This window comes from Buteo buteo, chromosome 22 (assembly GCF_964188355.1).
Source record: "Buteo buteo chromosome 22, bButBut1.hap1.1, whole genome shotgun sequence".
NCBI classification, from domain to species: Eukaryota; Metazoa; Chordata; class Aves; order Accipitriformes; family Accipitridae; genus Buteo; species Buteo buteo.
Genome location: NC_134192.1, coordinates 14,448,424 through 14,461,004, shown reverse-complemented (window position 1 = coordinate 14,461,004; position 12,581 = coordinate 14,448,424). Strand labels below are relative to the sequence as shown.

Here is a 12,581-nt window from a genome sequence, read left to right as displayed (position 1 = left end):
ATTGTGAAGTATGAGAAAAATTACCTGGGAAAGTCATAGTTTTTGTTTTAAATCTAACCAGCAGATCACCATCCAAGGGCTAGATCTGGGATTTCCACTGGTCCTGAGCAGGCATAAATCCAGCAGGCAAACTGTGCAGAACAGTGGGCCAAGGACTATTATTTAGGGCTTCTAGAAAAACAGGTTGGATGAAACCCTTGAGAGGCCCTGGTGTTCCTCACCTTTCTGCAGTGAGGCAGCATGGATTGCAAGGGGCTGTTTGGGCTGTCTGTCTTGTTGATAGCAGAAGTTGGGTTTAGATTAAAGAAGCTGGCTGCCCATGAATCTTACTCCATGATCTTGTCCCTTTCTCTTGCAGGTTTCCTCACCAGTCAATACAGCAGGCCCCCATGATGAGTGGGATGAACCATTTGGGTCCACAAGGAGTCCCCTCAGGAATTCGACCCAGCCAGATACTGCCTGACCAGCAGCAGCAGCAGTACCTGAGGCAGCAGCAGCAGCAACAGCAGCAGCAGATGCTGAGGGTGAGTGGTTGCTGACAAGAGGAAGGCTGCTGGAGCTGGAGGAGGCTTGCCCAGTGCTGCTTACCTCTGTGTCAGCCATGCTCTGCTCTGCCCCTCTGTGCCAGGAAGGATGTCAACTCTGTTGGGGGCTGTCTGTAATAATTTGCTAGGTGGTTCTCCCTTCCTTAGAGCCTGCCTCCCCTGATGGAGACATCTGCTGCGCTGCCTTTTGCTAATCACCCAGCATGAGCTAAAGGGAAGTTAGGAGCAGTAAAGGTCCGTTTAGTCCTCTGTGGCCTGCATCCTACCTCTTCCTGTTCCAGCTGAGCCCATAAGATTGTGCAGAAAGCTAGCTGTCTTAGAAGTGTTGCAGGAGCTACAAAGTGAAAATCCCTTTCCCCACACAAGAGCAGGTAAAGTGGTTCCTTACAAGATCATTTTTAGGGTCATACCTGCATTTTTCATAAGATCAAAGTAACCATCGGTTGCGGTTTCCAATGGCAGGAAATCTAGTGTGAATCAGTCCATGTACTCCGTATCTAACAGCAGATGGTGAAAAACTAATCCAAAGTAAGCTGTTAGACCCAGCTTTAGGTTTCAAGAAGTTCACACGTGTGTCAACAGGCATGAGTATTCCATGGATTTGCATTGTGGTCTTATGAATATTAAATACTTTTATAATATGCAGATATGAGTAAATTTTTTGGAGTTACAGAAATGTATTCAATTGACAGAGAAACCCAATCTAATTTGGGTTAATTGGTGAATTGCCTACCTTATGACAAGGCCTAGCAAACCTGTAGAATATGGGGAGACTTTACACGGCATGGAGTGCTGAGGCTTTTTGTTCTGAGAGGGGCCTGAGCGAGTCAGTGGTTCCTGCAGAGAGCTGCAGTTAGCAGCATTTGAGAACTGCTGCCTTGCACTGGACAAGAGAATGTCTGTAGCACCGTCAGCAGCTTTTAGTCCTTTTGATGAGTAGCACCCCCTGACTATTCACTTGGTTTCTTTTAGCATTCTCCGTCACTCATATTTAGAAAAAGAACATGCCTCAGACAAATTGCTTGCACTTCTAGCTCAGTAACTTCATGCATACCTTCAGCTTTTAGCTGACATTGCTTGGTTGCTTAAAAAAAAAAAAAAAAGTGGAGTGCCCAAAATCTCCCCTGTTACTGTGACTCCTGCAGCATTATCAGAGGCATACCAGATACAAAACAGACTCCTGGTGCTTGAGTTGACTGTCATGATGCAGTGGCTTGTAGAAAGGACAGATGGCCTTTTGGTTTGTCCTGCATGGGTTGGTAGTCAGCTGTTGCAAGAAGGTAGGACATGAGATTGGGAGGGGTATCCTGGGTCATTTAGTCAGTCATCTCCTTTCTTGTATACCCAGGTCATAGCATCCATTTCAAGAACCTAAGTGGCCAGACTGGTTTAAGATGGAAGTTAGGAGGCTATTCTAGAAACTGCCTTTGTGTTGAATCCTTGATCCCAGCCTCAATGTGTTTGTGACTCTTTCTTGTATCCAATTATTATTGTCCACTGTTTCCTGTTGTTTACTGGCTCTTCTTTCTCTCTGATGTTTACCCAATGTATTCCTAGGGAGCATTTGCAGCTTCCATAGGTCAGGTTTTTCTAAGCTACTCACATAAGATCCTGTCCCTTCTCCTGATTGTATTTTTGTCTGTTTTCTGAGTCTGTCCAAGGTTTGAACCTTATCCTTTTGAGCCAGTGATTGGAACTGTACCTAGCATCACCACGTTGTTTTTTTTATGATAGCATTAGTAGTTTTCTGTTTCTGCTAGAAATTCTTCTGTTGATCTAGAGACTTCAAAACTACATTGGCAGATGGGAGAAATGAAAAAACCTTGAGACTGTGGGTATAATCTGACTCCAAGTTCAACATGCTGAATATTCTCACCGTAACTAGTTCTGTCAACATCTAGGTTGGAGCACTGCATCCAGTTTTATCCACATCCTTTTACTGAATTGCAACACCAGCTGGCATGAGTGGCAGAGAAGGGCAGCAAGATAGATCAAAGAGTTGGGGAATGTGACTGAGAAGGAAAGGCTGAAATAGCTGGGGGTTGAGTTAGAGAGGCAGAGACAAGAGGAGAGATAAGTCTCCAAATCTTTTGTCTTCAAAAAAAGCCTAAACCCCCTTATCTGTTCTTGTCCCTTGGCTGTAGACAAGGAATGGCCTTAAGTTACAACATATGAAATTCTGAGTAGAGATTAGGGAAAACTCCAGTGGTAGGAGTAACTGTGAGCTGGAATGGATTGTGTAGGAAGGTTATAGGAGCTCTTGCTATCTCTGCAAAAATTTCAAGAACAAGTCAGGCAAATACTCAGTGAAGTCAGTGTTGCTGGTCTTAACCAGGAGGCAAGAGATGAATCAGCCAACCTCTTGAGGTAGCTCTTAGTTGTTTTCTGTTCTTGTATCTTGTTTGCTCCTGGTCATTCCCCAGCTGACCAGTAGACTCGTAGTTCATTTCCTGCCATCTATTGTTACCTCATCTTGCAGGAGAACTTTGTTATTGTCCTTGTATTTCTTGACATTTCTCAGCCCAGGGCAGGGTCCTGGTGAAATTTGGGTAATTTAAGTACCTGTAAGGAAAATGGTGTAAGAGCATGTGTTACTGCACAGAATGTCCTTCCTCCTTTAGCCCTTCCTGTGCTCTGTTGCTGTGCACATTGCCCAGACAGTTCCCTGATGGTCCTTTCTCTTTTGTCTTCACAGCAGCAACAGCAGCAGCAGCAGCAGCAACAGCAGCAGCAGCAACAGCAGCAGCAGCAGCAGCCGCAGCCGCCACAGCCACAGCCGCAGCAGCAACCCCAGGTCTCCACAGTGCCTCAGCCACAGGCACAGGGCCAGCCCCCAGGGCTGGGGATGCAGGCTCTTCCCCCCCAGCAGCCCATTGTGAGTGTTCCCTCAGAGGCAGAGGGACGTGATAGACCAGCACAAATCCAACGGTGCTCCACCTGCATCCCCCCCCTTCTCCATCCCCTGCGCTTCCCAGGACTTGTGTGAATGCCAAGGCTGCCAGCCAGGTGGTGTGGCTATAACTATGTTTCTGTCTTTGCAGTTCCAGCGCCAGGGCCTTCAGCAGACACAGCAGCAGCAGCAAACAGCTGCTCTGGTTCGACAGCTTCAGCAACAGCTTTCTAGTAAGCCTTAATGTTCTTGATCCTGTCCCTAGTCTCCTCCCCACCATTTTCTGTTGCAGGTACCCTGGTGTAGAGAAGCAAGGCCAAAACAGACTGTCTGAGGCCATAAATGGTGCTGGCAGGGAGGTGGCATCAGGACTTGGAGCTCCTGGCCCAAGGGGACACAGCAGCAGGGCAGGCAGAGTTTGCCAGCTTGTGAACAACCTTCCAGACCTTCCTTCTGCTGCCTGCAGAGGGGCAAGGGAGCTGAGACTTTGTAGGGGCTGCCATGCAGCTTCCCTGAAAGGATGCAGTCTGAAGCTTTAAAGCATTCAGAGGTATTTCCTCTGCTGCAGATGACCTCTGAGGTGAACAAGAAGGCTGTAATCCTGAGGCACTCGCTTGGTGGATGACCTAGAGATACTGTCTTCTTGTGATCAGGGCAAGACTTCTTGGAGGCAGGGAGGGTACTCTGGGAAGTGTTGCTGCACGCTTGCTGTGTTTGCAGTGTTCTGTGGGCTTCTGTGGCTGCTGTCACAGACCGGGTAATGGCATAGGTAGTGTTTCATCTGGCACTGTATTCCTATAAACTGCACTGAACTACTGGCTGGGAGATCTAGAAACAGAACCCAGTGTCTGTGCTGTTCCCTTCTGAATGGCCTGCTGTTTTACTGTCACCTCACTGGCTTTTCTGTCATAAAAGTGACAGACATGCTATGAAAATGCCCAGAAAGGGACTGCACAGGGTTTTTTTGCAGTGCGTTAAGCGTGAGACTGTGCTAGATGTAATAATGTGTGGAGTGGGGGCTTGGAAACTGTGCTTATATTTGTTCTCTGATGGAAAATTCTTAGTCCTTGTGACCAAAAAAAACCTCCCCAAACCAGGAGTTTTAATGTGCTAAATTTTCCACTAGCCTGATTCACAAACCACAAGCCTGTGCAAGGATCCCAGCCAGGACATTCAAGCATAGGCAGACCTCATATAAGAATCTGAATATAGCAGAAAGCCATATTTTTGTATCTTGTCTGTACAGCAAATGGAGCTGTTCTATGTGGAACAGATACGTGGGTCCAATGCAGCCATGTGTCACCGTGCAGCTTCCATGCTCCCTCATTGGGTTTGCATCAGTTCCACCAGGCACCATCTGGAGTTCATATTTGTACTGTCTGGGATGGAGTGGAAAGCAGGACATAAACCAAGAACAACCTGTAGGAGGGGGACAAGAGTACTTTGGGCCCAGGATAGGCTGCTTTAGGAGGCTCCAGGTTATCCCTAAATGTGCTGTTGTGCAGCAGAGTTGAGGAGAGCAGGCTAGCCAGGTTACACTGGTCTCCTTTTACTTAGTCTGACTTAGGTTCAAACATGCTGATGGGGTTTCAGGAAAAAAACTACAGAATTCTATTAACTGGACAGTACCCAAGTCTACTCTGAGCACTGTATATCACAAAACATCAGTCCCAGCAGTTTGGAAGTTCATGAGGTTCTTGAATATATCTTTACCATGTTTCCTGCCCTTTTTGTGCCATCTGAAAGTCCTTTGGGCATGTCCTTCATTTGTACTGAGATAGTGACAGGGAGCCAGGGTAGTTTGAAACCTTCACTAACTCTGGTTTCTGGGTGTGCCTTAGGATGAGTGTTTGATACTAGCTGTCTGAGCAGCTTGTATGGCTGCAGGTGTTGTGCAATCTTATAGGGCTGATTTTCTTTCAAAATCAGAAATAATTCATCCATAGAGTCATCGTCCCAGCTAGCTGCCACCTTTCAGGGCTTTGTTATGGTGCACCAGTTCCACCACGAGTGATGGAGAGACCTCCTCTGGAGAAGCTTCAGGATTGGGACTGGCATATACCTGTCTTCCTCAAAGAATGTGGGGTCCTGACTGTGCTGCTGCCTAAAGGCTCAGACAAATGACCAGAGCAGGGAGTGCCATAAAGGTTATATTTTTCTTCTCACAGCCTGCGACACACTCCTCACACTGTGCTGGTGATGTGGGGAGAGGGATCTCTTTTTCTGAACCAGACCTAGTGACTGTCTAACTCTGTCTTGACCTCAACAGATACACAGACACAGCAGAACAACAACCCGTTCGGACGCTACTGATCTGTGGCACTTCAGCCTCATCCAGGAGAGAGACATCACTGTGGACTGGATACAGCCTCTTCAGCCTGACCCACAAACTGGGGCTGCCCCCAACCTCTGTCTTTGGGCCTGTGCTCCCAGTGCTGCTGCTGCCCGTCTCACAGGGAGATGCCAGGAGGATGGTTTTATTGTACAGAGAAAGTGTTTTTATTATCCAATTTCTACAAATGTTTATGGAGATCCCTTGTGGCTGATAGTCTCCCTTCCCACTTTGGTTTCAGTTTTTACTCAGTTTTTAGTATTTTGTTAAAATAACGATTAAGACATTGTAAAATTTTGTACTTTATTTATACCAGATGAACCCCATACTGCAGACATTCTTGGATGAATACAGAGAGCTTACTTTGCAAAAGGAGTGTGTATTCAGAGCCTGTGTTTCCTCCTCAGTGCTCCTCCCAGTACAGCCCAGCAGCACCTATATACATGGTCTTTATCTCTTTCTCAGTAGAGCTTTTGTGAACGGCTAAACAATTTGGTTTGGGAAAGAAAGACCCCCTTCCCTGTTTGTTTCATGAGCTGGTGTTCATATGCTTGCAAGAGTTTGTACAAGCTGTAGGATTTGTATGTAGATTAAGAGCTTTACTAGTAGTCTGTGGCATGTTCCACCAGGACAGAGGTATAAAGCAAGAGGGAGTTATATTGCAGGGTAATTTTGAGCCCTAACAAGCCCAGCTTCCCAGCCACAGCAGTTACTGAGATGCTCAAGCTAGTACCTCTGCAGTCTAGGAGGAGCTGCAGACTGAGTGCACTTCTCATCGCAGCATGGTTTTGCTGATAAGCACTGAGGCTCCTCTGCTAGCTCCTTCATGAGAGCCACAGTGCTTTCACTGGGTGGGTAATGTGCTGCATTCTCAACTTTTGACCTGGCTAATGCTAGGAGTCTCATCTCTCTGTGTAGCAGGCTGCTTTAGCTTAGTGCTCTGCATTCTTGCAGTCTGTTGAACCTAGAAACTGCCATCACCAGCACCTTTCTTTTCTCTTTGGTTCTTCCTCAGCAATTTGCTTGTGGACCATTTGACCTGTGGTCCCTCTGGTAGCTTTTTCTTGACCCATGTCTTCCTTCTGTCCCGTCGGTGTGGGATGTGGTGAGGCTCACAGGGACTCACGGAAGAGCTGCACTTGATCTTAATCTAAGGGCAAATAAACAGTTCTGTAGGGTAGGCTGTGGCAAGAAGGCAAGCTTAGGGAGTGGAGAGAAGGAGGGATGTTGGGGCTTTAGCTCGTAGCTGTGCTCAGACTACTGTGAGGGATGTTGGTGACTCAGGGCAGTGCCCCATGTGCTGGCTGATGGGCCTGTGCCCGCTGCCCCAAGAACTGGAGCTGAGCCCTTGCCTCCCTGGGAGCAGGTGGGTGGCTGCTTTCAGGGGCACAGCTGTGTGGGCTGCCTGGCACCCTGTGCCCCGCTCACCCCCAAACTGCATCGCCCTTGCACCTGTGCCAGGCTCTTGCTGTGTTGTTGCAGGTGGGTTGGAAGCCATTGCTGGCCAGGCCTGATGGAGATGGACACTCTCATTAATGAGGACAGATGTGTGTGCATCCCTGCTTGTGCCCTTCCATGAGGCTAGGGAGGAGCAGCCTTGGGCTGGCTGTTAGGCCCCCCCTCCCCTCATGCCCCAGGGGAAGCCTGTGTCAGGGGCTCTGCTTGCCTGTAGTGGGTGACCCCAGAGGTGGAAGCTCTGCTCATGGCCGTGGCTGTGTCAGCTAACCCCTGCTCTGTGGCACCCATGGCTGGGGCAGGAGGGCTGTGCTTCCCCCTTATCCTGCCTGGGGTGCAGGCAGGGAGTGCCCCAGGGCCAGCAGAGCCACAGCCTGGGAGAACTGGGCACTGTCTCTGGGCAGAACAAACCCCTCTTCCTAGTGTGTGCAGCCGTGGCCGGCAGCCCCCTCCTCTGCCGGCCCTGGCAGGCAGCTGAGCCTGCGCCAAGCAGCATCTTGGATGCTGCTTTCTGCATTGCTGCCGTGCCGGAGGTGGGAGGGAGGGCGGCTCTCTGCAGCAGCCAGCGCTGGAGCGGTGTGGCAGAAGGCAGGGTGGCTCTGGGCGGTGGTGCAGTGGGTTGCCGCTTGCACGGCAGCTGTGGCAGAGCAGGGTGCTGCAGGAGGAGAGCATGGAATCGGGTGCTGACCTCCTGCTTTGTGCCCTTCAGGGCCCCAGTGATCTGGTGAAAGCGCCCCAGGGACCACGCTGCCTCACTGGGGGAAAGGGAAGGACATGTCCCTCCCTGGGGCCAGTTGCCTGCTGCCAGGGGCCCCTGCTTTATTGCATGGCCTAGCAACAGGGCTGCCCCTACTCTTTCCTCCCACAAAAGGCTCCCCCCAGCCATGCTGGATGCTTGGCAGGTCAGGTCTGTGTGTGATGAGCAGGACTCCAGAACTCCATTGTGGTGACAGACACAGGGCTGCCAGTGTCCAAGACCCTCTAGTGGCCCAGAGATTTCCAGCGGGTGCAGGAGGCTGCAGGGGGATGTGGGGACTGGGGCAAGACCTGGTCATGGCATGGGGCCTGTTTGGGGACCTGCGCTCTGCCCAGCCTGGCTGCATGCCTTGCAGCCACCGCTGCTGTGCTGCATGTTAGCACTGAGCTGCGGCGGTTTTAAGCAGGTCTGACAGCTTCCAGCCCTTCTGCTCCTTCTCTGAGTCGTGGCTAAATGCTGCTTGTGAGAGAGCCAGAGGCGACCGGGGAGATTTTACTACATGATGCCCATTGAGTAACACATGCAGCTGCCCTGCTGTGGCTGCTGGTCCAGGGTGGGGTGTGTGTGTTTGCTGCTGGGGTCCCTGGGGCCAGCCTCAAGGGGTGCCTGGGCTGGGTCCACAGGAGGCATGTGCAGACGATGCTGCATGGTGTGTGCCCAGCACATGGGGAGAAGCCTGAGGTTGTACAAGGCTTGACAGGGTGGGGTGATTGGGTGGGCAGGAGCAGGTCATGCCCCACACACTCACCCCACCCAACAGCCTGGCATGGGTGGTCCTAGGCCCCAGGCAAGGGTGGCTTGTCAGTCACCATCAGAGCTGGTGTTGTGCAAGAAAATCGATCTGAAGCTGAGAGTGGGGCAGCTCTGCGAGCACCCAACCCTCCCTGTGCAGTGCCCGTGGTGGGGAGCGGGCCATGAGGCACCACTGCAGCTGTGCACTGTGATCCCATCCTGGGCAGGTTTTGCTAGGCAGCAGGATACAAGGAGCCATGGCTGGAGCCCTGCCTGCTGCGGGGCAGCCAGGTACTGGTCCAGGGGCCCCTTCAGGATGCTTCTTAGGGTTGATGAACCCTGGTGGGCACTGGGTTGTGCATCCATCCCATGGGGTGCTGGACCCCATTGTCTACATTGGGTGTACAGGGTGGCACCATGCAGCTCACCTTGTGTATAACAGGCCAGCAACAAAATTGATCAAGCTGCCAACCACCAGTGAGCAGTCACTTGGAGAAGGAGTGGGGCAGGAGGGGCAGGAAAGCTCTGACCTGCTCTGTGCATATGCCGGTGGCATGCAGGAGAGCCAAAATAGATGCTTGCTCTTTGCATGCTGCCGCAGAAGCATCTTAATTGGGAAGCAGTGGCTGCTCTGCGGAGCCTGGGTAGGGTCTGGGTTGCAGCTCTGGCAGCAGGAGGGAAGCAGAGCCCAGCTCTCCTTGCCTGGATTGGAAAGCATGGAGGTGTCTGCTGGTAACTGCACATCCTCCTCTTTGATCAGGCATCGCAGCTGATGCTGCCTTGGTTATTGCAGAGAGATGTAGAGACGAGACACATCCAGCAGAACCCAAATCCATACCTTGTTTCAAATTATTTCTGTAATCCCATCAGGCAGGACTGAAACAGAGAGGTAGCCCTGCCACGGGCAGAGGCAGGCTGGAGGAGAGGCGGCTCCTGCCAGGAGGCCGTGCGTGGGAGGGGAAGATATCCCTACGCTGGGAAGCAGCATGCCAGGAGGAAAGGGGAATGACAGAGGTGCTGGGTCTTGCTGCACGGTGCTGCTGGGGCCTATAGGGCTGTGGCTGCTGAGCCTACAGCCAGGTGCATGGCAGGGGGGTGGATGGGTGGCAGGGCTGCGCCTGGCCCCAACGCTGAGGCTGGGATGGGGCATCCTCCCGGGACTAGCTGGGTGCTGAGGAGCAGTGGGGCAGGCAGGGGCTGTTGCCCTGGCCACAGGGAAAGATGCCAGGGCTGGAAGGCTGCTGTGGGACGTGCCAGGGCAGCACAGCTCAGGGCTATGTGGGGAGGGGGGGGGCGCGGTAAAGGGAACCCATGCAGAGCGGCTGGGGCAGGTACAGGGTGCAGTGGGGCAGGATTCTGGATGCCCAGGATGGATGCAGAATGCCCAGGGCAGTGCAGGGATGCCCCCACAGATGGGGGTCGTTTGCTGGGGTGGTGCGGGGTGCCCCGGCGTGTGCTCGGGACAGCGGCCGGTTACCGCCGCCCCCCCCCCCCCCCCCCCCCCGCCGCGACCGGTAGCTGGGCAGTGCCGATGCCGTGCGCAGGGTAGGGTTCCAGGGGCCGTGGGGGTTACCGGGGGTGCAGGTGCGGTCAGTGGTACCCAGCGGGCGCGGTACAGGACGGCGCGGCGCCTAGCGGGTGCGACACCCCCTCGGTGCAGTACCCAGGGCGGTGCAGATGCCGGGGCATGCGGTACCGGGCCCGGCCAGCGCAGCGGCGGGGCCGCGGGATGCCCGATAGCACTGATCGGTACAGGTACCGGGCGGCGGTGCCGGCGGCAGCGAAGGGGTGCTGCGGTACGGCCCCTCCCCCGCCCGCCCCCGCCGTGCACGCGCCGCGCGCTCCCGGTGCGGGGTCGGGCCGGACTGAGCGGAGCGCGGGGCGCGGAGCAGCCGCTGCCGCCACCGGCATGGCCCAGCCGCGCCACCGCCCCCGACGGTGAGTGCGCCTCGCCCGGCCCCGCCCGGCCCGGCCCGGCCTGGCTTTTGCTGGGGAGGGCGGCCGGGCGGGATCGGACCGGCCCCACGGCGCGGGGCTGGGGCCGGCCGCCGCGGCGGTGATGGGGCGCCCGGGGCGGGGATGGCCGCGGGCCGGTCCCGGTCCCGGTTCCGGTCCCGGTTCCGATCCCGGTCCCGGGGTAGGGCGTCCGGGGCCGGGCCGGGCGTCGGGGCGGGCCGCGGCAGGGGTTAACGGGTGGGGCCGAGCGCGGCGGCGGCGGGTAACGGTGAGGGTTAACGGGGCCGGATGAGCGGCCGCGGCGAGCCGGCGGGTTGCCATGGCGACGGGCTGAAAGGGGGGATTGTGCGCCCGTCTCAGCTGCGCGGCCCCCGCCCGCATCCCCGGCCCGGGGCCGCCCGGGTGGCCCGGTTCCGCTCGGCTCAGCCCGTCGGGCCCAGCGGGGAGCAGGGGCTGTCCCGGCTCGGGCGCTCCCGCCCCAGGAACTGGGACCCTCCCCGGGGCTGGGGTTGCCAGTGCAGGCGGGGTCGGTTGTTTGGGGTGCAGGGATGTGCCCAGTGCCGCCTGGCACGAAGCTGCTGGTGTGAGTATCCCCAGGTCAAGGGCAGGCAGGAGATCCCCTTGGCTCGGTTTATTTGACATAGCGTGAGGAATGACGTTAGACATTGGGCTCCTAGAGCGAAAGGGCATTCCCTGTCTCTCTCTTGGGCAGGGGGCCAGGGCGGAGGCAGGCTCGGTATCAAACAGGGGCTCTGTCGTGCTGGCCACGCTTGTCCCTGAGGGGGGTGGTGGGTCAGGCACATGGCGCAGGGGTTGCTGGTGGCTCCACCGATGCGCACTGTGGCTGGAGTCAGCGCCCTTCGCCTGAGCTTGGCTCCGTCACGCTCGAAGCCACTGGGCAGGACAGGTGTGGTGGGTGACGGTGAGTGCTGGGGTCTGTCCACATCTGGCGCTGCCGGCAGCGAGGGAGAGAAGTGATGAGGAACGTGAGGCCTTTGCCCAGCTAGTCTCTTTCTGGACTGTGCTCTCCCAAATGGTGACACCTCCTGGTGCCTCCGCTGGCAGCCCTTCCCAAGGCCACGGACCTCCCTTGGGGAGGTGGCTCTGGATGAAGTCCCCGGGATGCTGGGATTTTCCTTCCGTCCTTTGAGGGTGCCTCATCCGATGCTGCTGCCAGCTCGACCCCAGGCAACGGCAGAGGGGCTGGAGGTGCCCCCATGGCTGGGCATGTGTGGGTGCAGCAAGACAGCTGCCAGCCAGCTCCCTGTGAGCCCCTGTTCTGGTTGTGCTTCTTGTCAGCCTGGTGGGACCCTCCTTCCTCTGGAAACTGGGGTGCTTTGTGGAATCAGAGGCATCTGCCAGCTGGGTAAGGGGTGGATGCATCCCTAGAGATGGACCTGCAGGTTGCCAAGTCAGGGGTCACTCTTAGCGCTGGCTTGTGCCATCTATTCTCCTTGCTCTGCACTAGAGCCCCTCTGCCAACCCCTGGCACAGGGCTGGGCGCCCCAAGGTCCCCGTCAGAGCAGATTTCCTCCTGCTCCGCACATTGCAGGTGACCACCACCAGAGCTGGTGTCTGCAAAATGGTTAAAGACTGACATTTAGAGGTCACACTTTTAGCATTGTGCATGTGTTTGCTTCATTTGCATTTGCAGTTAGCCCAGCTCGAGGCTTTGCCACTCGCATGTGCAGTTGCCATGGTTACATGTGCAGTCGGGATGTGGAGTTTGGTTGGACACCTGCAAACATGCAGCTCTCAACCTCCAGAGCACCAGGGCACAAGCGAAAGCTGCTGAGACGCAGGGCAGCCTTCAGACCTGGGCGTGTGGGCCCTGTGCAGTGGTGCGCTGAGGAAATGGAGTTGCAGTGCCCATCTTGGCAGGGTCTGCACGCTACTGCCTCACACAGCCTCCAA

The 12,581-nt window shown here is 54.9% G+C and overlaps 2 protein-coding genes across 8 annotated transcripts in view; both read left to right on the top strand.

The window, feature by feature from the left end:
• Nucleotides 1-6,160, top strand: part of MED12 (mediator complex subunit 12) — a 37,560-nt gene extending 31,400 nt beyond the window's left edge. For 3 of the 6 annotated variants that reach the window (XM_075054510.1, XM_075054509.1, XM_075054505.1), the window contains 4 exons: nucleotides 359-524; nucleotides 3,241-3,420; nucleotides 3,587-3,668; nucleotides 5,705-6,159. In XM_075054510.1, the coding sequence (XP_074910611.1) occupies nucleotides 359-524; nucleotides 3,241-3,420; nucleotides 3,587-3,668; nucleotides 5,705-5,748 (472 nt within the window). In that variant the 3' untranslated portion in view covers nucleotides 5,749-6,159. Of the gene's footprint in view, nucleotides 1-358; nucleotides 525-3,240; nucleotides 3,421-3,586; nucleotides 3,669-5,704 lie in introns of all 6 variants that reach the window. The other 3 variants (XM_075054508.1, XM_075054506.1, XM_075054507.1) reach the window with 3 other exon arrangements.
• Nucleotides 6,161-10,592: 4,432 nt separating this feature from the next.
• The window catches only part of NLGN3 (neuroligin 3), a 43,803-nt gene continuing 41,814 nt past the window's right edge, over nucleotides 10,593-12,581 (top strand). For both annotated transcript variants that reach the window (XM_075054101.1, XM_075054099.1), the window contains exon 1: nucleotides 10,593-10,649. The gene's annotated coding sequence lies outside the window, so the exon portion shown is untranslated. The remainder of the gene's footprint in view (nucleotides 10,650-12,581) is intronic.